The sequence below is a fragment of the Pristis pectinata genome, chromosome 1 (assembly GCF_009764475.1).
Source record: "Pristis pectinata isolate sPriPec2 chromosome 1, sPriPec2.1.pri, whole genome shotgun sequence".
Classification (NCBI taxonomy): Eukaryota; Metazoa; Chordata; class Chondrichthyes; order Rhinopristiformes; family Pristidae; genus Pristis; species Pristis pectinata.
Genome location: NC_067405.1, coordinates 147829630 through 147854170, shown reverse-complemented (window position 1 = coordinate 147854170; position 24541 = coordinate 147829630). Strand labels below are relative to the sequence as shown.

Here is a 24541-nt window from a genome sequence, read left to right as displayed (position 1 = left end):
CTTCCCCCTCACCCCTTCCCCTCCCTCCCCTCCCCTCTCCTTTACCTCTTCCCCTCCCCCTCCCCCTCCCCCTCCCTCTTCCCCTCCCTCCCCCTCCCCCCCACCCCCTCCCCCCACCCCCCCTGCCACAGGAGGTTGAGGAACTGAGCGCTGGGCTGGAGCGGCTGGAGGATGACCTGTTGCAGCTGACGGACGAGGCAGGTCACTGCGGAGGGACAGAGGGATCCCCCTGGATGCAGGAGCCTCCCGCGGCTGCAGGTACGGACCCCGGTGGTCAGGGTCCCCTCCCCTCCCCTCCCCTCCCTGTCACCCACACCTGGGTGGAGGGTCCGTGGTCCCACCTCAGCCCCAGAGTCCGAAACCCTCTCCACACTCTCATGGCATTCCCGCCTGCTGCCACCCCCTCGCCCCCACGACCCCACCCCTCGCCGCCCCCCCCCCCCATTCCCCATCGCTCGGTCCACCCGGTGCTCCCACTGCACTCCCTGCATTCCCCACCCCCTTGTGTCCTCCTCTCGTGTCCTGTCATGTGAGGTTCCTCCCACGGGCGTTCCTCCTCCCCCCTCACCCCCGCGCGCCCCCTCCTCGTGGGTTCACCTCCTTCCACGTCTACACCCTCTCTATCCCTGCCGATCTCCCAGCCCCCATGACCCCTCCTGTGCCCCCCTCCTCTCCTCCTCCCATCGCCGGCTGCCGTACCTCCCCGTCCGGAATCACTTCCCCTCACAACAACCACTTTCTCCCCCCTCATCCCCTCCTTCCCAAAACGTGATCAACCCTCCGCCGAGGCTTGGTGACGCTGCAGTGGAGCGCATGTGGCCCTTGTCCGCTGGGGTCCTGACCTGGAGTTCCTGTGTTGGGGAAGGAGATGCTGGATGACACCAGGACTCAGGTGGGAGAGCGGAGGAGGAGAGCTCCAGCACTGGCTGCTGCAGGGGCATCAGTACCACGGGCTGATGCAGAGTCTCACCTCCCTGCTGGAGAATCGGGCAGGAGAAAGGTTGCCCCAGGAGAACCGCTTCCAACCCGGAGCGTCGCTGATCTACGGACACACCTGCAGAGCTACGAAGGTACGTGCTGCTGGTCACTTCCATCACCCGGCACTGACTGTTGTCAGGGGAGGTGGCCTGTCCATCCGTTGGAGGGGAGGGATAACGAAGCAATCCTCCACTGGAAGCCAAGGGATGTTAAGCTGCGGCTGTACAAGGCGTTGGTGAGGCTGCACTTGGAGCATTGTGGGACAGTTTTTGGTTGCCCTGTTAAGATATCTTTATCAGTCAGGTGCACATTGAAACACACAGTGAAAACACATCTTTTGCGCAGAGTGTTCTGGGGGGCTGCCCGCAAGTGTCGCCATGCTTCCTGCGCCAACATAGCACGCCCACAACTTTCCTAACCCGTACATCTTGGAATGTGGGAGAAACCGGAGCACCCGTAGGAAACCCACGCAGACACGGGGAGAACGTAGAAACTCCTTATAGACAGCGGCTGGAATGGAACCGTGGGTCGCTGGCGCTGTAATAGCGTTATGTTAACCGCTACACTACCATGCCGCCCTAATATAAGAAAGATGTAGTTAAACTGGAAGAGTGCAGAGGAGATTTACGATGATGTTGCCAGGACTCGAGGGCCTGAGTTACAGGGAGAGGTTGGCCAGGCTGGGTCTGTATTCCTTGGAGCGTAGGAGAATGCGGGGCAACCTTACAGAGGATCATAGATAGGGTGCACGCACGCAGTGTTCAAAGGACTGAGGGGAATCAAGAACGAGAGGGCACAGGTTGAGGTGAGAGGGGAGAGATTTAAAAGAGACCTGAGGGGCAACTTCTTCACGCAGAGGGTGAGTGGTGGGAGTTGTGTCACACAAGCTCCTGGGGTAAGGTCAATGGCGTGTGGCTGTCTGTCCAAGAGTCGGGGGCACTGTGAGCTTCCTCTGACCCACTGACTGTCCCCATGACATCCCTTCTCTCTCATCTGCAGCTCTTTTTCCGAAGACTGGAGAATCACATGATCCTTGCCGAGCAGTTTTCCAGGGAGGTTCCGGAGCGGACGGTTGCTGAGCACAGGGAGAGGTGGCTAGAGCTGGTGACCGGGCATTCGGTGCTACAGTCAGAGGCCCTGAGGCACGGGGTGCACATGGAGACCACCCTTCAGGTGAGGACCTGTCTCCACCACACCTGGGCCCAACACAGCCCACCGTGGGGGCACTGACCCTGGCACAGACCACCCACCGTGGGAGGGGCAGTACCGAGGGAGGGTCACACTGTGGGAGGGGTAGTAACCGAAAGGAGCACGCTGTCTCCGCGGGCACCCTGGCTGAGTTCCGCGCTCGGTGGGCCCCTCGGGATCGCGTGTGTCGTGGATGTGCCAATGCTTGTTTGGTCTGAAGTGCTGTGTATTTGCGGTAGTGGGCGTAGTGCTGTGTGTGTGTTTCGTGGGTATTAGTTTGCATTATTCTCTATGGTTATGTAGTTGATTAGTTGTTTCTTTCTGTATTAGGTTGTATTTGTAGTGCTTTTAGTGAATAAACGTGGTACTGAGGGAGGGTCACACTGTGGGGGGGTTGGTACTGAGGGAGGGTCACACTGTGGGGGAGGCGGTACTGAGGGAGGGTCCACTGTGGGGGGGGTGGTACTGAGGGAGGGTCACACTGTGGGGAGGGGTGGTATTGGGGGAGGGTCACACTGTGGTGGGGGGGGGGGTACTGAGGGAGGGTTGCCAATCTGAAACTGTCATGGAATAATTGCAGCTTACCAATCATTAGGAGACCTTTTAGCCTCTGGCGTGCCCATTGGCTACAGGGGAGGTGCATGGATATACCCTCCACAGTTCATAATTTTGGAGATTTTATGAGATAAAATGATAAAGAATATTCCCCTTGCAGTTCTGGCGACCACTCCGTACACCATCCGACTACACACCCCATCTGCTCGCTAACGTCCTTTAGAGAAACCTCCAGTTGACTTGGTCAGACCTGATTTCCCACTCAGTAGGATGTCCACTTCCCTCCCTGATGTTCTAGTTCCTCCCCTGCCGATGGACTCCTGAGTTTCCCCGCGGTTGGCACTGGGTGGGTTGGCCAGCAGTTTTCCCTCCACTGTTTCCCCTCTGCATGAGGGTCGGCCAAGGGTTACATTGGTCGCTTTAGGGCCTCTTCGGGAGCCTGTCCATTTCCCTCCACAGATGCTGCCCCGACCTGCTGAGTTCCTGCAGCGGTTTGGTCTCTGCATCAATCTGCTGAACTTGCACTGCACTCTTTTCTATGACAAGTATATCCTCTTTTACCAAACTGCACACAGTCCTCCAGCTGTTGGTCTCACCAAGGCCCTGTGTAATTACACCCGGCCACTTGCTTTCCCCCAGCCCTCCTTGTCCGTCAACATTCCCCAGGAACACCAGTTAAATCATACCGTCTCTCTGTAGCTCCACTGCTGGTAACCTCAACTTATCACATTACACCCCCACACTGTTTTTCCCTCACCTGCTCAGCTGTCTGCACGAGGAGGAAGGTGGAGTCTGATACAATACAGTACGTTTAAGAGACATTTATACAGACACTGTGATCAGACAAAGCATAGAAGGATGCGATCCTAATCAAAAGTCGAGTTTAATTGTCAGATGCACAAGTACGACAGTTCAACTGTTGAGGGGGATGACCTGCGGGGCTTAGCAGCAGTAGCCAGGTCTGTGGCACTGGACCGGTCCTGCTGCTCAGAAGGAAGGAGGGAGAAGAGGAAGGCAGTAGTGATAGGGGACTCAATAGTCAGGAAACAGATAGGAGGTTTGTGGCAGTGAGACACGAATCCCCGGATGGTATGTTGCCTCCCAGGTACCAGGGTCCGGGATGTCACTGATCGGGTCCACAGGATTCTAGAGCGGGAGGGAGAACAGCCAGAAGTGGAGGTTCATGTTGGTACCAACGACACAGGTAGGAAGAGGGATGAGGTCCTGAAAAGTGAGTTTTGCGAGCTAGGCAGAAGGCTGAAGAACAGGACCTCAAGGGTAGCGATCTCGGGATTGCTGCCAGTGCCACGTGATAGTGAAAGGTAGGAATAGGAGGAGATGGCAGATAAATGTGTGGCTGAAAAGTTGGTGCAGGAGGGGAGGTTTTAGATTTTTGGATCATTGGGATCTCTTCAGGGGAAGGTGGGACCTGTACAGAGAGGATGGATTACACCCGAACCTGAGGGGGGCCAATATCCTTGCAGCCAGGTTTGCTAGGGTGGCTCAGGATGGTTTTAAACTAGATTGTGAGGGGGAAGGGAACCTGGAGGAGGGTAGGTCAGAGGAAGAGGGGATGGGGAAAATGTCAGATCTGACAGGTAGAGAGGCTTTGAGGAAGGAGAAGCAGAGTACAGGCTATAAAAGTAGTAAGGTGGCTGGGCTAAAGTGCATTTACTTAAATGAGAGAAGCATCAGGAATAAGGGAGATGAACTGAGAGATTGGATAAGTAAATGGGACTACGATATTGTGGCTATTACAGAGACATGGTTGACATTGGGGCAGGAATGGATATTGAATATTCCTGGTTTTCAGTGTTTTAAAAGGGATGGGGGGGGGGGGGGAGAAGAGGAGGAGGGGTGGCGATATCTGGTCAGGACACTGTTACAGCTGCAGAAAGGGTGGATAATGTAGAAGGATCCTCTCTAGAGTCAATATGGGTGGAAAGTTAGGAACAAGAAAGGGGCAGTTACTCTACTGGTAGTATTCTATAGGCCCCCCGATAGCAGTAGGGATACTGAGGAGCAGATTGGGAGGCAGTTTTTGGAAAGATGCAAAAATAACAGGGTTATTATAATGGGAGACTTCAACTTCCCAAATATTGATTGGCACCTGCTTAGTGCCAAGAGTTTAGACGGGGCGCAGTTTGTTAAGTGTGTCCAGGACGGATTCCTGTCACAGTATGTTGACAGGCCGACTAGAGGGAATGCCGTATTAGATCTAGTTTTAGGTAATGAACCAGGTCAGGTGACAGATCTATCAGTGGGGAGCATTTGGGGGACAGTGACCATTGCTCCATAACCTTTAGCATTGTCATGGACAGGGATAGGAGCAAAGAGGACGGGAAGATATTTAATTGGGAAAAGGCAAATTATGAGGCTATAAGGCGAGAACTTGAGAGTGTAAATTGGGATGACATTTTTGAAGGGAAATGTACTATGGAGATGGTGGTCGATGTTCAGGGATCTTTTGCAGGATGTTAGGGATAAATTTGTCCCGGTGAGGCAGAGAAGGAATGGCAGGGTGAAGGAAACCGTGTGACAAGAGAGGTGGAACAACTAGTTAGGAAGAAGGGCAGCAGCATACATAAGGTGTAAGCAGCAAGGATCAGACAGGGCTCGTGAGGAATATAGAGTAGCAAGGAAGGAACTTAAGAAAGGGCTGAGGAGAGCGAGAAGGGGACATGAAAAGTCCTTGGCGAGTAGGGTTAAGGAGAATCCCAAGGCTTTTTACTCATACGTAAAGAGCAGAAGGACGGCGAGAGTAAAGGTAGGTCCGATTAGAGACAAAGGTGAGAGGATGTGCCTGGAAGCTGTGGAAGTGGGTGAGGTTCTCAATGAATACTTCTCTTCAGTATTCACCAAGGAGAGGGGTCTTGATGATGCTGAGGACAGTGTTGGTGAGGGTAATGTTCTAGAGTATGTAGATATTAAGAGAGAGGATGTGTTAGAGCTGTTAGAAAATATTAGGACAGATAAGTCCCCGGGGCCTGACTGAATATTCCCCAGGCTGCTTCGTGAGGCGAGGGAGGAAATTGCTGAACCGTTGGTTAGGATCTTTGAGTCCTCGTTGTCTATGGGGATGGTACCGGAGGATTGGAGGGTGGCGAATGTTGTCCCCTTATTCAAAAAAGGTAGTAGGGATGGTCCAGGAATTATAGACCAGTGAGCCTTATGTCTGTGGTGGGGTAAGCTGCTAGAAAGGATTCTAAGAGATAGGATCTATGATCGTTTAGAGAATCATGGACTGATTAGGGACAGCCAGCATGGATTTGTGAAGGGAAGATCTTGCCTCACAAGCCTGATAGGGTTCTTTGAGGAGGTGACCAGGAAGATTGATGAGGGTAGTGCGGTGGATGTGGTCTACATGGATTTTAGTAAGGCGTTTGACAAGGTTTCCGCATGGTAGCTCTTCAGAAGGTCAGAGGCCAAGGGATTCGGGGATGCTTGGCCGTGTGGATTCAGAATTGGTTTGCCTGTAGAAAGCAGAGGGTTGTGGTGGAGGGAGTGCATTCGGATTGGAGGGCTGTGACTAGTGGTGTCCCACAGGGATCAGTTCTGGGACCTTCGACTTTTTGTGATATTTATTAATGACTTAGATGAGGGGGGTGGAAGGCTGGGTTAGCAAGTTTGCAGATGACACAAAGATCGGTGGTGTTGTGGATAGTGTGGAGGGCTGTCGAAGCTTGCAGAGGGATATTGATAGGATGCAGAGCTGGGCTGACAAGTGGCAGATGGAGTTCAATCTGGAGAAGTGTGAGGTTGTACACTTTGTAAGGACAAACTCCAAGGCAGAGTACAAGGTAAATGGCAGGATTCTGGGCAGTGTAGAGGAGCAGAGGGATCTGGGGGTTCATATCCACAGATCACTGTAAGTTGCCTCGCAGGTGGATAGGGTAGTTAAGAAAGCTTTATGTTAGCTTTCATAAGTCAGGGATCGAGTTTAGAGCCACGAAGTAATGATGCAGCTTTAACAAAACTCTGGTTAGACCACACTTAGAGTACTGTGTCCAATTCTGGTCGCCTCATTATTGGAAGGATTTGGAGGCATTGGAAAGGGTGCAGAGGAGATTTACCAGGATGCTGCCTGGATTAGAGAGTATGGATTATGAGGAGAGACTAATGGAGCTGGGGCTTTACTCTTTGGAGAGAAGGAGGATGAGGGGAGACATGATAGAGGTATACAAGATATTGAGAGGAAGAGATAGAGTGGACAGCCAGCACCTCTTTCCCAGGGCGCCAATGCTCAAAACAAGAGGACATGGCTTTAAGGTAAAGGGTGGGAAGTTCAAGGGAGACGTCAGAGGGAGGTTTTTCACTCAGAGAGTGGTTGGTGCATGGAATGCGCTGCCTGGGGTGGTGGTGGAGGCTGATACATTGGACAAGTTCAAGAGATTGTTAGATAAGCATATGGAGGAATTTAAAATAGAGGGATATGTGGGAGGAAGGGGTTAGATAGTCATAGGTATGGTTTGAAGGTCGGCACAACATGGTGGGCCGAAGGGTCTGTATGGTGCTGTACTGTTCTATGGCTCCATGTGTGCACAAGTACAATGAAAAACTTACTTGCAGCAGCATCACAGGCACAGAGCATCATATCAGCAGCATTCACAAGAAAAACATAAATTATACATAAATGATGCACAGTTTTTATAGACAAGAACACAATTGAACAAAAGTAAAGTCCAGAGAAACAGAGGACTGCAGATGCTGGAGTCCAGATAAAAAACAATGATGCCGGAGGAACTCAGCAGGCTAGGCAGCATCTGTGGAGAAAATCAGACTTCCAACTTTTTGGGTCAGGACCGTTCTTCAGGAAGTCCACTTTAGTGCAAAGTGGTCCCAGTGTTGCTGTACTGAGGCAGTGATTAGGGTTGTGCCGGTTGGTTCAGGAACCAAATGGTTGAAGGGAAGTAACTGTTCCTGAACCTGGTGGTGTGGGACTTCAGGCTTCTGTACCTACTGCCCGATGGGAGCTGCGAGAAGATGGCACGGCCCGGATGGTGGGGATCTTTGATGATGGACGTTGCCTTCTTGAGGCAGTCCCTCCTAATGCAGGCAAGTGGGATAAGTGCTGCTGGGCAGAAAGGCCAGCATGGACGTAGTGGGCTGAAGGGCCTGTGTCTGTGCTGTAGGAACTCTGTGACCCCTGCTGGGATTGTGTAGGCCCCAGTCCGTGGCTGAACCCACGCTGTTAGTTTACGGGTGATGTCCTTTAACCTCTCCCTCTTCTTTGGAATGTTTGGGCTGAGGTGGAGGCCGCGCGAGAGGTCCTGACGAAGGAGGCGGGGGGCGCTGAGCTCCAGGCTTGCCCGTCCGTGGGGCTTGCTGGAGGAGACGGAGGAGCACGTGGCCGAGCTCGTCAGCACCTTCCAGGTGAGCCTGCGGATGTACAGGGCGCTGGTGAGGCCACACCTGGGGTATGGTGTCCAGCTGTGGTCACCCTGTTGTAGGAGAGACGTCATTAAAATGGAGAGGGTGCAGAGGAGGTTTATGAGGACGTTGCCAGGACTCGAGGGGCCTGAGATTTGGAGAGGTTGGGCAGGCTGGGTCTTTATTCCTTGGATTGTAGGAGAATGAGGGGCGACCTTACAGAGGTGTATAAGATCAAGAGGGGCAATTGATAGGGTGAACACATTTTGTCTTTTTCCCAGGGAAGGGAACTAAAAACTAGGGAACACAGGTTTAGGGTGAGAGGGGAGAGATTAAAAGGGACCTGAGAGTTAGGCCCAGTAGTGTGGCAGGTTAGCGTGACGCTATTACAGCGCCAGCGACCCGGGTTCAATTCCGGCCGCTGTCTGTAAGGAGTTTGTACGTTCTCCCCGTGTCTGCGTGGGGTTTCCTCCGGGGGCTCTGGTTTCCTCCCACATTTCAAAGACGTACAAGTTAGGAACTTGTGGGCGTGCTATGTTGGCACCAGAAGCGTGGCAACACTTGCGGGCTGCCCCCAGAACACTACACAAAAAAAGATGCATGTCTTAAGGGGCAACTTTTCACACAGAGGGTGGTGGGTATATGGAACGAGCTGCCAGAGGAAGTGGGTGAGGCAGGTACATTAGCAACATTTAAAGCCATTTGGACAGGTCCACGGATGGGAAAAGTTTTAGAGGGATGTGGGCCAAATGCAGGCAAATGGGACTAGCTTGGTGGGCACCTGGTCAGCAGGGACAAGTTGGGCCGAAGGGCCTGTTTCCATGCTGTGTTACTCCATGAGCTTCTCCAGCTGTGTCCTGCGTCACTGCCACTCTGGGGCTGTGCTAGTCGATGACACTGAGCTGCCTGGGACATATGGTCACTGGGACACCCAGCAAGGGGGGAAATCACCATCCCACGGGCCGCTAGTTCCCACCCCCGCCCAGCCCTGATGGGCAAAGTGTGGGCATGATATATCTGCTCCTGAGCCCACACAGGATGCTGGGTGGGGGGGTGTTTTGGGAATTTTGGGACCTGGGTGGACATCGGTGGGACAGGCTGTGGTTCTGGCCCAGTGAGAGATCAGAACCCACTCAGTGAGTTTTCAGGGACTCAGGAACAGCTCCTTGGATGGGAGTCACAGGGGTAGTTTTATGCCCTCCTCCTAGCTAAGAAGGTCACTAGGAAGGCCAGCATTTGTTGTCCATCCCTAACTGCCCCTTGAGAAGGTGGGGGTGAGCTGCCTCCTTGAACTGCTGCAGTCCTTCTGGTGAAGGGGCTCCCATGGTGCTGGGGGGGGAGGGAGTTCCAGGGTTTGGAGCCAGTGATGGTGAAGGAACGGCGAGATATTTCCCAGTCAGGGTGGGGTGTGACTGGTAGGGGAACCTGCAGGTGGTGGTGTTCCCCTGCCTTTGTCCTTGGTGGGAGAGGTGGTGGGTTTGGGAGGCATTTGGCGGAAGGGGTGAAGCTCCAGAAGTGTGGTCAGAGGCTGGGGTCGTCCCTCTCCAACCTCACCAACCCAGTGCTCTTTGTGAACCCGGCAGAGGATCCGGGACAGCGTGGCGGAGAGCTGGCCCAGGATGGAGGACGTCCTGAGGAACGGGAAGGCTCTGCTGGAGGCTGTGGACAGCCCAGAGCTGGAGGCCCAGCTCCGCACCATGGAGGACAAGTGGCTGTGCTTGAGGAACCGGGTCCACCAGGAGCTACATCGACTGGAATTGTTGCTGGAGCATTGGAACTGGTCAGTCTGAATCCTCGCCCTCCACAGAATTGGCATTAGGGTCGACCTTTCACAAGATTTTTAGGGATTGGGTCCATTCACATCTGGGAAAGCACAGATTTATTAGGGATAGTCAGCATGGCTTTGTGCAGGGCAGGTTGTGTCTTACAAACAGGATTGAGTGTTTAGAAGAGGTGGTGAAGACGACTGATGAGGGGGAGGGCAGTGGATGCTGTCTACAGGGACTTTGGTGAGCTTTCGACCAGGTCCCTCAGGTGGGCTGGTCCAGAAGATTCAGGTGCATGGGACCCACAGAGACTTGGTAGATTGGTTTCAAAATTGACTTGTCCATAGAAGACAGAGGGTAGCAGTTGAGGGGTGTTACTCTGACTGTAGGTCTGTGACCAGTGGTGTCTGCAGAGATCAGTGCTGGGACCTCTGTTGGTGTGATATATATCAATGATTTAAACAAACATGTAAGTTGGCTGAGCAGTAAGTTTGCAGGTGACGCAAAAGTCGGTGGAGCTGTGGACAGTGAGGAAGCTTGTCAAAGGATCCAGCGGGATGTAGACCAGTTGGAAACGTGGACAGAGAAATGGCAGATGGAATTTCATCAGGACAGGTATGAGGTGTCGCACTTTGGGAGGTCAGATGTAAGGGGACAGGACACAGTAAATGCAGGACCCTTGGGAGCATTGATGTACAGAGGGGTCTTGGGGTGCAAGTCCAGAGCTCCCTGAAAGTGGCCACACAAGTAGATAGGGTGGTAATGAAGGCGTACGGCATGCTTGCCTTCACCTGTTGGGGTGTTGAGTATAGAAGTCAGGAAGCCACGTTGCTGCTGTGTGACGGTTCCCTCCAACGTTTCCAGGTTCCAGAGAGAGTCCCGTGCCATTGGGGAGTGGCTGGAGTCGGCCAGAAACCGGCTGACGTACTGGGAGCAGGAGTCACTGAGCCTCCCCCCGAACCCAGAGAGCAGAGGGAACCAGCTCAACCTCTTCCTGGTAAGCACCCGGCCACGCGGGGTCCCAGCGTCGGGGCTCCCGCGTAAATCCTGCCACCTCCACCGGGGGTCCCAGCGTCGGGCTCCCGCAGTAAATCCTGCCACGTCCACCGGGGTCCCAGCGTCGGGGCTCCCGCGTAAATCCTGCCACCTCCCACCGGGGTCCCAGCGTCGGGGCTCCCGCGTAAATCCTGCCACGTCCACCGGGGTCCCAGCGTCGGGGCTCCCGCGTAATCCTGCCACCTCCACCGGGGTCCCAGCGTCGGGGCTCCCGCGTAATCCTGCCACCTCCACCGGGGTCCCTGCGTCTGGGCTTCCGCGTAAATCCTGCCACCTCCACCGGGGTCCCAGCGTCGGGGCTCCCGCGTAATCCTGCCACCTCCACCGGGGTCCCAGCGTCGGGGCTCCCGCGTAAATCCTGCCACCTCCACCGGGGTCCCAGCGTCGGGGCTCACCGCGTAAATCCTGCCACGTCCACCGGGGTCCCAGCGTCGGGGCTCCCGCGTAAATCCTGCCACGTCCACCGGGGTCCCAGCGTCGGGGCTCCCGCGTAAATCCTGCCACCTCCACCGGGGTCCCAGCGTCGGGGCTCCCGCGTAAATCCTGCCACCTCCACCGGGGTCCCAGCGTCGGGGCTCCCGCGTAAATCCTGCCACCTCCACCGGGGTCCCAGCGTCGGGGCTCCCGCGTAAATCCCGCCACCTCCACCGGGGTCCCAGCGTCGGGGCTCCCGCGTAAATCCCGCCACCTCCACCGGGGTCCCAAGCGTCGGGGCTCCCGCGTAAATCCCGCCACCTCCACCGGGGTCCCAGCGTCGGGGCTCCCGCGTAAATCCCGCCACCTCCACCGGGGTCCCAGCGTCGGGGCTCCCGCGTAAATCCCGCCACCTCCACCGGGGTCCCAGCGTCGGGGCTCCCGCGTAAATCCCGCCACCTCCACCGGGGTCCCAGCGTCGGGGCTCCCGCGTAAATCCCGCCACCTCCACCGGGGTCCCAGCGTCGGGGCTCCGCGTAAATCCCGCCACCTCCACCGGGTCCCAGCGTCGGGGCTCCCGCGTAAATCCCGCCACCTCCACCGGGGTCCCAGCGTCGGGGCTCCCGCGTTAATCCCGCCACCTCCACCGGGGTCCCAGCGTCGGGGCTCCCGCGTAAATCCCGCCACCTCCACCGGGGTCCCTGCGTCTGGGCTCCCGCGTAAATCCCGCCACCTCCACCGGGGTCCCTGCGTCGGGGCTCCCCGCGTAAATCCCGCCACCGTCCACCGGGGTCCCAGCGTCGGGGCTCCCGCGTAAATACCTGCCACCTCCACCGGGGTCCAGCGTCGGGGCTCCCGCGTTAATCCCGCCACCTCCACCGGGGTCCCAGCGTCGGGGCTCCCAGCGTTAATCCCGCCACCATCCGCGAGGGGGCACCCCGTGGCGTTCTTGGGTCAGGGTCTGGAATCCAGCCAAACCTTCACAGGGAGATACCACACTGAAAACAGGCCCTTCAGCCCAGTGAGTCCATACTGACCACCAGCCACACATTAACACTAATCCTACACATTCTCCAAGCATTCCAGGTATACAGCACGAAACTGGCCCTTCGTCCCGACTGAACCAAGGTGTCTACCTGAGCAGTCCCATTTGCCTGTGTTTGGCCCATATCCCTCTAAACCTTCCCTATCCATGGACCTGTCCAAATGTCTCTTAAATGTTGCAATTGTACCCGCCTCAGCCACCTCCTCTGACAGCTCGTTCCAGTGTATGAGGGAAACCGTTCAATAGTCTTACAACAGCGGTATAGAAGCTGTCCCTTGAGCCTGGTGGTATGTGCTTTCAGGCTTTTGTATCTTCTGCCCGATGGGAGGGGGAGAAGAGAGAATGTCCCGGGTGGGTGGGGTCTTTGATTATGCTGGCTGCTTACTGAGGCAGCGAGGTGTAGACAGAGTCTGTGGAGTGGGAGCTGGTTTCCGAGATGTGCTGGGCTGTGTCCACAACTCTCTGCAGTTTCTTGCAGTCCCGGGCAGAGCAGTTGCCATACCAAGCTGTGATGCATCCAGATAGGATGCTTTCTATAGTGTTGGGTTTTTTCAGGTGGGTTTAAGAACCTGACGGCAGTGGGGAAGAAGCCGTGTTTGAACCTTGAAGTGTGGGGTCTTCACGCTCCTGGACCTCCTGCCTGATGGCAGCATCGAGAAGAGGGCACGGCCCGGATGGTGGGGGTCCCCTGATGATGGATGTCACCTTCCCTGAGACATCACCTCTTGTAGACGTCGCCTCAATGGAGGGGGGAGCTGTACCCCAGTTCACCACTCCCTGGAGCCTCCCGCGTCCCCGTGTATTGGAGTTTCCACACCCCGTCTCCCGGCGCGGGGCCCCGTCTCCTGGCACGGATCCCTGTCTCCCCTCGTCCACGTCCCGGCACCCAGGGCTGGGCAGCTGCCTCCCGCCCCCCCAACCACAGTCCGACCCTGGGGTCATCCTTTCCCTCTCTCCCCTCCGGCAGGACTTCAGGAAGGAGGTGGAGGACCGGACCCCCTCCAAGGTGGCGGTGGGCAGCAGGGGCGGCAGCTGCTGGCGCTGCAGCAGGGCGAGGGCACTGCTCTGCGGGCACATCTGGAACAGCTGGAGCGCGGTTGGGCACAGCTGGTTGGGCAGCTGCCCGGCATCCAGGAGCGTCTGCAGCAGGTCAGGTGGGGGGGGGGTGCGGGGGCTGGGGGGAGGATGTTGGGGTGGGGGTGGGGTGGGGGAGGTGGGGGTGGCAGGGTTGGTGGGGGGATGGAGGGAGTGGGTGAGTGGTGGATGGAGAGTGTGGGAGCAGTGAGGAGGGGGAGAGGGAGGGGGGTCAGGGTGGAGGAATGGGTGAGGGGGGGACAGAACCATAGAACCATACAGCACGATACAGGCCCTTCGGCCCACCATGTTGTGCCGACCAAACCACTCCTATCTAACCCCTTCCTCCCACATATCCCTCTATCTTAAATTCCTCCATATGCTTATCTAACAATCTCTTGAACTTGTCCAATGTATCAGCCTCCATCACCACCCCAGACAGCGCATTCCATGCACCAACCACTCTCTGGGTGAAAAACCTCCCTCTGACATCTCCCTCGAACTTCCCACCCATTACCTTAAAGCCATGACCTCTTGTATTGGAGCATTGGTGCCCTGGGAAAGAGGCGCTGGCTGTCCACGTCTATCTATTCCTCTCAATATCTTGTACACCTCTATCATGTCTCCCCTCATCCTCCTTCTCTCCAATGAGAACTGTCTGAGCCCCTTTATGTCTCTCCTCATAATCCATACTCTCTAATCCAGGCAGCATCCTGGTAAATCTCCTCTGCACCCTTTCCAACGCCTCCACATCCTTCCTATAATGAGGTGACCAGAACTGGACACAGTACTCTAAGTGTGGCCTAAACCAGAGTTTGTAAAGCTGCATCATTACTTCGTGGCTCTTGAACTCGATCTCCATGACTTATGAAAGCTAACATCCATAAAGCTTTCTAACTACCCTATCCACCTGTGAGGCGACTTTCAGTGATCTGTGGATATGAACCCCCAGATCCCTCTGCTCCTCTACACTGCCCAGAATCCTGCCATTTACCTTTGTATTCCGCCCTGGAGTTTGTCCTTCCAAAGTGTACCACCTCACACGTCTCTGGATTGAACTCCATCTGCCACTTGTCAGCCCAGCTCTGCATCCTATCAATATCCCTCTGTAAGCTTCGACAGCCCTCCACACTATCCACAACACCGCCGATATTTGTGTCATCTGCAAACTTGCTAACCCACCCTTCCACCCCCTCATCTAAGTCATTAATAAATATCACAAAAAAGTGGAAGTCCCAGGGCCGATCCCTGTGGGACACCACTAGTCACAGCCCTCCAATCCGAATGCACTCCCTCCACCACAGCCCTCTGCTTTCTACAGGCAAACCAATTCTGAATCCACACGGCCAAGCCTCCCCGAATCCCTTGGCCTCTGACCTTCTGAAGAACCTACCATGTGGAACCTTGTCAACACCCTTACTAAAATCCATGTAGACCACATCCACTGCACTACCCTCATCAATCTTCCTGGTCACCTCCTCAAAGAACCCTATCAGGATAGTGAGGCAAGATCTTCGCTTCACAAAATCCATGCTGGCTGTCCCTAATCAGTCCATGATTCTCTAAATGATCATAGATCCTATCATCTTAGAATCTTTTCTAACAGCTTACCCACCACAAACAGTCTGTAATTCCTGGACTATCCTACTACCTTTCTTGAATAAGGGGACAACATTCACCACCCTCCAATCCTCCGGTACCATCCCCGTGGACAATGAGGACTCAAAGATCCTAACCAACGGTTCAGCAATCTGCTCCCTCGCCTCACGAAGCAGCCTGGGGAATATTCAGTCAGGCCCCGGGGACTTATCTGTCCTAATATTTTCTAACAGCTCTAACACATCCTCTCTCTTAATATCTACATACTCTAGAACATTACCCTCACCAACACTGTCCTCAGTGTCATCAAGACCCCTCTCCTTGGTGAATACTGAAGAGAAGTATTCATTGAGAACCTACACCACTTCCACAGTCTTCCAGGCACATCCTCTCAACCTTTGTCTTTAATCGGACCTACCTTTACCTCTAGCCGTCATTCTTCTCTTCACGTATGAGAAAAAAGCCTTGGGATTCTCCTTAACCCTACTCACCAAAGCCTTTTCATGTGTCCCCTTCTCACTCTCCTCAGCCCTTCTTAAGTTCCTTCCTTGCTACTCTATATTCCTCACGAGCCCTGTCTGATCCTATGCTGCTTACACCTTATGTATGCTGCCGCCTTCTTCCTACTAGGTGTTCCACCTCTCTTGTCACACCACGGTTCCTTCACCCTGCCCTTCCTTCTCTGCCTCACCGGGACAATTTATCCCTAACATCCTGCAAAAGATCTCTGACATTGACCACATCTTCAATAGCACATTTCCTTCAAAATGTCATCCCAATTTACACTCCCAAGTTCTTCCGCCTTATAGCCTCATAATTCGCCTTTCCTCATTAAATATCTTCCGTCCTCTTGCTCCTATCCCTGTCCATGACAATTCTAAAGGTTATGGAGCAGTGGTCGCTGCCCCCCAAATGCTCACCCACTGATAGATCTGCCACCTGTGCCGGTTCATTACCTAAAACTAGATCTAATATGGCATTCCCTCTAGTCGGCCTTGGGTCAGGGGTCCATGTCCATGTCCATGACAGCTGGGTCAGGGGTCCATGTACCTGGATGTGGGCAGTGATTGGGTGGGCTGCTTGTGGGGGTGTATCAGTGGGTGGTGTGTGAACATTGGACATCGGCCCACCGTGTCTGTGCCGGACACAGTGCCAAGTTAAACTAAATCCCCTCTGCCTGCACCTGATCCACATCCCTCCATTCCTGCACCTTCCTGTGTCTGTCTAAATGCCTCTTAAACACCCCTATTGTATCTGCTTCCACCACCACCCCTGGCAGCCTGTTGCAGGCACCACCGCTCTCTGTGTAAAAAAAACTTGCCTCACACATCTCCTTTGAACGTAACCCTTCACCTTAAAGCTCTGTCCTTTAGTGTGTGATATCTCCATCCTGTGAAAAAGTCTCTGACTGTCTACCCTATCTATCCTCTCTCATAATTTTATAAACCTCTATCAGGTCTCCCCTCAGCCTCTGACGCTCCAGAGAAAACAACCAAGTTTGTCCAACCTCTCCTTATAGCTCATGTCCTCTAATCCAGGCAGCACCGTGGTGAACCTCTTCTGCACCCTCTCCAAAGCCTCCACATCCTTCCTGTAACGGGGCGAGCAGAACTGCACACAATGCTCCAAGTGTGGCTTGACCAAAGTTTTATACAGCTGCAACGTGACTTTCTGACTCTTGTACTTGATGCCCGACCAATGTAGGCAAGCGTGCGTACACCACCTTTACCACCTTATCTACCTGCATGGCCACTGTGGACTTGGACCCCAAGATCCCTCTGTTAACTGTGGATTGTGGGCGTAGGGAAGGCATCACCCCAGCCCCTAATCCTGGGATGAGAGGATTGTCCTATCGAGAGCGGTGAGACAGTTGGGTATGTGTTGCGTGAGTTTAGAGAATGAGGGGTGACCTTATTGGGACATAGGAGATCCTAAGGCAGCTGCACAGGGGAGGTGTTGAGAGATCTCCACTGGTGGGAGAGTCCAGTCATTAAAACTGAGGTGGGTAAAAATTTCTCCTCTCAGAGGGAGGTGAATCCCTGGAATTCTCTGCCTCCAAGGTTGGTGGGAGCCGGATCATTGGATGGATTTAAGATGGAGATAGCTAAGTATTTGAAAGGTTGGAGGAATTGAGGGTTGTGGGGCACTGGCACTGATGAGGAGCTGAGGGCCAGCAGAGATCAGCCGTGATCATACTGAATGGTGGGGTAGGATTGAGGGGCCGAGTGGCCCACTCCTGCTCCTATCGCCTTGTGTGACCTCCCCTTCCTCCTCCCTCGTGCTGTCCCCCCCTCCCTCATCACCCTCTCCCTCTGCCCCAGCTGCAGGTGGAGCAGACGCCCTCCTGTCAGCTCCTGGCCGAGCTCAGCGAGTGGATCAGCGGCGCGGAGACATGGCTTCGCCGGTCGGCGGTGGAGGTGCCGGCGCTGGGCAGCAGTGCCGCCGTCAAGCAGGCACTGCGCGAGTGCCAGGTAGGGGCTGACGCGTGGGACGGGCTGAGGTCACCTCCTGGGCCAGGGCAAGGGGCCGTTGGGCAAGGGACAAAGGGCAAAGGATGTCAGGCAAAGGGCAAGGGTTGTGGGTTGAGGAGGGATGGGCAAGGGGCAAGATTTGTGGGGTGAGGAGTGAGGGAGAAGGGGCAGGTGTGGGCACTCTCCAGCCCTCCAAGGATGGGGTTCTCTGGAGGTGCACAGTTGCGAGGCCAGGCCAGGGGAGGGTGTCGAGGGCTGGCTGGGGACAGGGCGGTGGGGGTTCACACCCCGCAGGGCTGGAGCCTGTGAGCCACGTCCTTCTCTCCCGCAGCACCACAAGATGGAGATGAGCTGTCGGCAGCTGGCGGTGGATTTGTGAACCAGTCCCTGCTTCAGACCAGCAGCCAGGACGTGGAAAGCGATCGGTACGGGAAGCTGGAGCTTGCGGAGAGACTGGGCACTCTGAACCTCCTGCTGGGAGAAGGGTGTGTCAGGACCTGAACAGCAGGGTGAGTGGTCGGACCATTCCTGGGACACAAATCGCTGGACAGTCCAACGTCAGGACGTAGGTGAGGCCGAACGTGTGCCGTTCTGGTCACCTACCTACAGGAAAGATATCAATAAGCTTGAAAGAGTGCAAGAGAAAATTTACACGGATGTTGCCGGGACTTGAGGACCCGAGTTATAGGGAAAGGTTGAATAGGTTAGGACTTCATTCCCTGGAGCGCAGGAGAATGAGGGGAGATCTTATAGAGGTTTACAAAATTATGAGGAGTATAGATAGGGTGAATGCATGCAGGCTTTTTCCCCTCAGGTTGGGTGAGACTAGAACTAGAGGTCATAGGTTTAAGGTGAAAGGTGAAATATTTAAGGGGAATCTGAGGGGGATCTTCTTCACTCAGAGGGAGGTGCGAGTGTGGAACGAGCTGCCAGCGGGAGTGGTGGATGCAAGGTTCAGTTGTAACATTTAAGAGAAGTTTGGGATAGGTACATGGATGGGAGGGGGTTTGGAGGGATATGGTCCGGGTGCAGGTGGATGGGACTGGGCAGGACATCGGGTCAGCATGGACTAGATGGGCTGAAGGGCCTGTAGTGCGCATAGGACATAGAACACTACAGCACAGTACAGGCCCTTTGGCCCACGATGTGTCCCGACATTTTATTCTGCCCTAAGAGTCTATCTAACCTTTCCCTCCCACATAGCCCTCTATTTCGCTATCATTCATGTGTCTATCTAAGAGCCTCTTAAATGTCCTAATGTATCTGCCCCCCACAAACCTCTGCCGGCAGTGCGTTCCACGCACCCACCACTCTCTGTGTAAAAAAACTTACCCCTGGCATCCCCTTATACCTTCCTCCAATCACCTTAAAATGATGTCCCCTTTGTGTTAGCCATTGTCGCCCTGGGAAAAAGTCTCTGACTGTCCACTCGATCTATGGCCTGTGACTCTATGACTCTGTCCCCGAACCACATCAGTCCGTCTGCCTCAGAGGGGAGATGACGTCACAGTGTGTAAAATTGTCAGTGGGCCAGCACCGAATGGGAGAGACAGCTCTCCCTTGTTGAGCGGTTGGTACCTGGGGACGTTTGGTGGGAGATCTGGTTGTTTGAGCTGATGAGTTAGGGTTGGAGGGTGTGGGATTCTGGAACCGGGAGGTGGAGGTAGGAGCCCAAGGTTAAAGATCACTGTCCCAACCGTGGTGACCTGTGGGCGACAAGATCAAGGCCAGGAAGCGGATTAGTTGCAAAGCCCTCCGTGGCTAGCGATGAACAAGATGGGCCAAATGTCTGTCTACAGGCCTTCATCCCTCCAACACGGCCTGCAGCAAAGAACTAGAGGGCAGTGCAGTGAGTAGAGCCGCTGCCTCATAGCCCAGAAACCCAGGTTCGATCCCGACCTCCGGCGCTGTCTGTGTGGAGTTTGCACGCTCTCCCTGTGACTGTGTGGGTTTCCCACAGGTGATCCGGTTCCCTCCCACATCCCAACGACATGCGGAGTCGGTGGGTTAATCAGCCGCTTGGATTGCCACCAGTGTGTGGGTGAGAGGTAGAAACGTGGGGGGAGTTGATGGAAGGTGAGGAGAATTGGTTGAATGTGAGATATCTGTCTACCTGCATTCGGTTTTCCTTTTGTCCTACCTTGATGTACTTGTGTAGGGAATGATCCGTCTGGGTGACACCCAAAATAAAAATCATTTCAACTGTATCTCAGTACACGTGACAATAATAAACCAATACCAATTAGTGCAAATGGGTGGTTCACGGTCAGCACTCACTTAGTGGGCTGAAGGGCCTGTTTCCCGTGCTGAATCTCTCTAGGAGAACACACGACAGTACAGCACAGAACAGGCCCTTCGGCCCACAATGTTGTGCTGACATAGCTATTCCCTCCTACCTACAGAATGCCCATATCCCCTGCATTTAAGGTGAGAGGGGGTAGGTTCAGAACAGGACGTGAAGAGTATGTTTTTTACTGAGAGAGCGGTGGATGCCTGGAATGCGTTGCCTGATAGGGTGGGGAGGCAAATTCACTGGGGGCTTTTAAGAGGGGCTTGGATGGGCACATGAATGAGAGGAAAATAGAGGGATATGGGCATTCTGTAGGGTGGGAGGGATTAGCCCTGTCAGCACAACATTGTGGGCCGAAGGGCCTGTTCTGTGCTGTACTGTTCTATGTTCTAGTACTGTGTTGGTGTGAAGTCTGGTGTGCACTGTCCGAGGTAGGCTGTGGGACTCTTGACCTCACAATCTACCATCGTTATGGCCTTGCACCTTATTGTCTGCCCGCACTGCACCTTCTCTGTGGCTGTAACACTTTACTCTGCATTCTGTTATTGTTTTCCCTTGTACTACCATCGATGTACTGATGTTTTGCATACCATCCATACAGATAATTTCACCACAAGTTTTTCACTGTACCTCGGTACATGGGGCCATAATAAACCAACTTACCAGTGTTGGAGGCATGGTGATGCAGAGGTTGAGTATTCGATGGGCGGTCCACTGCCTGTTGCTGCTTCTTGTGTGACCACACTGCCCTGTTATTGTTAACTCTCTCTCTCTTTTTCTCTCTCTCTCGCTCTTTCTCCATCCCACACCCCCCCCACACAACGCTGCAGATGCAGGAACTGGACCTTGCGCTGGAGACTTGGGCTGACCACGAACGCAGTGTCCCAGTCGCTGGCGAGCTGGCTGGGGGCTCAGGCAGAGCGTCTGAAGAACAGTCGGCAGGCCTGCAGTTACGCCTCGGTGTTAGCTCACTGACTGACTGCCAGGTAACCTCCTGCTCCCCTCAGTGCACTGCGCAGCCCTGAGTCCAGCTCTCCCCGGACAGGTCCCCCTGGATGGCTCTGCCCAGACAGCTCTCCCCGAAAACTCTCCCTGATTCCCTGTGTTCAGTCACAGCCCACAGGTTTAACACTCCCTGTGACGTGGGCAAGTGAGGGGCTTCTCCCCTTTACCCCGTCCAGAGGCAGTGACTGCCCTGAGCATACTGAGAGCCCTGACCCTGCTGGGCATTGTGACAGAGAGGCAGGGGCCAGGACTGAGGGTAGGTCCCTGCTGTCAAAGGGCAAACCCTGCTAACTGGCTGTGCCCATGTTAGTGTGGGCACAGGGGTTTAAACTGGAGCCTAATTGAGGGGGTTTTATAGAGAAAATCAGACACACCAGAATCAGGTTTATTATCACTGACTTGGGTGACGTGAAATGTGTTGTTTTGTGGCAGCAGTACAGTGCAAGGATATAAAAACTATGAATTCCAAAATAAATAAATAAGTGCAAAAAATAGGAACAAGGTCATGTTCACGGGGGTCATGACCGTTTCAGAAATCTGATGGCAGAGGGAAGAAGCTGTTCCTGAATCGTTGAGTGTGGGTCTTCAGGCTACTGTACCTCTCCCCCGATGATAGTAACAAGAAGAGGGCATGTCCCGGGTGGTGAGGGTCCTTAGTGATGGATGCCGCCTTCTGGAGGGCGCCGCCTCCTTGAGGCACCGCCTCTTGATGATGTCCTCGATGGTGGGGGAGGGTTGTGTCCGTGATGGAGCTGGCTGAGTCTACAACCCTCTGCAGCCTCTTGCGATCCTGCACATTGAAGCCTCCATACCAGGCGGTGATGCAACCAGTCAGAATGCTCTCCACCGTACATCTGTAAAATTTGTAAGAGCCTTGGTGACGTACCGAATCTCCTCAAACTCCTAATGAAGCAGAGCCGCTGGTGTGCCTTCTTCATGATTGCATCAATGTGTTGGGCCCAGGATAGATCCTCTGAGATGTTGACGCCCAGGAACTTGAAGCTGCTCACCCTTTCCACCGCTGACCCCTCAATGAGGACTGGTGTGTGTTCTCCCGACTTCCCCTTCCTGAAGTCCACAGTCAAGTTTCCTTGGTCTTGCTGATTGTTGAGTGCGAGGTTGTTGTTGCCAACACACTCAACCAGCCGATCAATCTCACTCCTGTACGCCTCCTCATCACCATCTGAGATTCTGCCAACAGCAGTGATGTCATCGGCGAATTTATAGATGGTGTTTGAGCTGTGCTTTGCCACACAGTCATGAGTGTAGAGAGAGTAGAGCAGTGGGCTAAGCACACATCCTTGAGGTGTACCTGTGTTGATTGTCAGCGAGGAGGAGATGTTATTTACCGATCCGCACTGACTGTGGTCTCCTGATGAAGAACTTGAGGATCCAGTTTGCAGAGGGAGGTACAGAGGCCCAGGTTTAGAAACTTGGTGATTAGTACTGGGGGATTATGTTGTTCAACCGCCAAGCTGTGGTCGATAAACAGTGGGGACAATTAGGGAATTACAGGCTGGGATCTAATCCAGGGGTTTCTGGGGTTTTATATATAGAATAACAGATCCCGGGAGTGGGTTCAGCCTGGGGATCTAATCCAGGGGTTCTGGGGTCTTATATATAGAATAACAGGTCCCCGGGAGTGGGTTACAGGCTGGGATCTGATCCAGGGGTTCGGGGGGGTTTATATATAGAATAACAGGTCCCTGGGAGTGGGTTACAGGCTGGGATCTAATCCAGGAGTTCGGTGGGGTTTATATATAGAATAACAGGTCCCCGGGAGTGGGTTACAGGCTGGGATCTGATCCAGGGGTTCGGGGGGTTTATATATAGAATAATAGATCCCCGGGAGTGGGTTACAGGCTGGAATCTGGTTCAGGCGTTTATATAAAGAATAACAGGTCCCCGGGAGTGGGTTACAGGCTGGGATCTAATCCAGGCGTTCTGAGGGTTTATATATAGAATAACACGTCCCCGGGAGCGGGTTACAGGCTGGGATCTGATCCAGGGGTTTGTGGGGGGGGTTATATATAGAATAACAGATCCCTGGGAGTGGGTCATAAGCTGGGATTAGAGGAGTTGTGTGGAACTGTCTGAGGTCCGTGGATCACTGTGCCTGGGACTGACAGTAACTGATCGGTGTGGTTCTGCCGTCAGGACCTCGGTGAGCTGCTGAAGGTGAAGGAGGGGGAGTTGGAACGACTGAGGCAGACCCTGGCTCAGGTGACAAGGGAGATGCCCCCAGGGACGCTGGTGGACAGTGTGAAGACACTGGATGGCCTGCAGAACTTGTGCCAGAGCCTGGCCGGCTGAGGTAGGACTCCGCACTGCCGCCCCAATGTGCCTGTAACCAGGAGCCATGGACGGGAGCTCCTCGCTGGGGACTTGTTCACAGCCGAGTTGGGTGAACGACCGGCCGTAACTCTTCCTGTCTGGTGCCCCGTCAGGTGATCCAACTGGAATCCATCCTTATGTCCCGTCGCCAGCTGTGGACCACCTACCGAGACTCGTTCAAGGAGGTGAACGGGAACGTTGTGAGGGCTCGATACACCCTGGAGCACTGCTCTCCACTCTCCTCCTCCCTGGAGACATCCCGGCTTCTGGTGGACAAGCTGCAGGTGAGTCCTTCCACTGCTGACCCTCCCTCAGCTGCAGAACTACTTACCTGTTGGGACACAGTGGTCCATTCAGCCCATCGAGTCTGTGCAAGCAGAGCGTTCCCATCCGTCCCATTCCCTCTCTCATTTGTCTATGACTGTTCTGTGTAACAGCCCACTATGGACTTGATGGGCCAAATGGTCTGTTTTGTTGCTGTACAACTCTGTGCCCCAGTGTCATGGAGTCACACAGCAAAGGAACAGGCCCTTCAGCCCAATCTGTTCATGCCGACCCATGTGCCCACCTATCAATTCCCTTTATTCTCCTGCCCCTCACACACTGGGGGCATTGGTGGGGTTTATATATAGAATAACAGATCCCCGGGAGTGGGTTACAGGCTGGGATCTGATCCAGGGGTTCAGGGGGGTTATATATAGAATAACAGATCCCCGGGAGTGGGTTACAGGCTGGGATCTAATCCAGGGGTTCGGGGTGTTATATATAGAATAACAGGTTCCCGGGAGTGGGTCACAGGCTGGGATCTAATCCAGGGGTTCGGGGGTGGTGGGTTATATATAGCATAACAGATCCCCGGGAGTGGGTTACAGGCTGGGATCTGATCCAGGGGTTCGGGGGGTTTATATATAGAATAACAGATCCCCGAGAGTGGGTTACAGGCTGGGATCTGATCCGGGGGTTTATATATAGAATAACAGGTTCCCGGGAGTGGGTTACAGGCTGGGATCTAATCCAGGGGTTCGGGGGTGGTGGGTTATATATAGCATAACAGATCCCCGGGAGTGGGTTACAGGCTGGGATCTGATCCAGGGGTTCGGCGGGGGGTGGGGTTATATATAGAATAACAGATCCCTGTGGGTGGGTTACAGGCTGGGATCTAATCTAGGGGTTTGGGGGGGGGGGGGGGGGGGGGGGGGGGGGGGGGGGGGGGGGGTTTATATATAGAATGACAGGTCCCTGGGAGTGGGTTACAGGCTGGGATCTAATCCAGGGTTTATATATAGAATTTACAGTGGCCAGTTAACCCACCGACCCGCACATCTCTGGGATGTGGGGGGACTCCGGAACACCCGGGGGAAACCCGCGCGGTCACAGGGAGAGCGTGCAGGCTCCA

At 54.4% G+C, this 24541-nt stretch overlaps 2 protein-coding genes across 2 annotated transcripts in view; both read left to right on the top strand.

The window, feature by feature from the left end:
* Window positions 1-875: 875 nt before the first annotated feature.
* Window positions 876-23130, top strand: LOC127572821 (nesprin-1-like). The gene is made up of 10 exons (XM_052020512.1): window positions 876-1070; window positions 1978-2153; window positions 7961-8094; window positions 9675-9871; window positions 10722-10854; window positions 13340-13521; window positions 17367-17516; window positions 17848-18025; window positions 20637-20792; window positions 22969-23130. The coding sequence occupies exons 1-8, from the start codon at window positions 876-878 to the stop codon at window positions 17893-17895; spliced, it is 1215 nt and encodes a 404-aa protein (XP_051876472.1). The 3' UTR covers window positions 17896-18025; window positions 20637-20792; window positions 22969-23130.
* Window positions 23131-23205: 75 nt separating this feature from the next.
* LOC127572755 (nesprin-2-like) overlaps window positions 23206-24541 on the top strand; it is a 10830-nt gene continuing 9494 nt past the window's right edge. Inside the window, exon 1 of the mRNA XM_052020390.1 lies at window positions 23206-23429. Within this exon, the coding sequence (XP_051876350.1) occupies window positions 23283-23429 (147 nt within the window). The 5' untranslated portion in view covers window positions 23206-23282. The remainder of the gene's footprint in view (window positions 23430-24541) is intronic.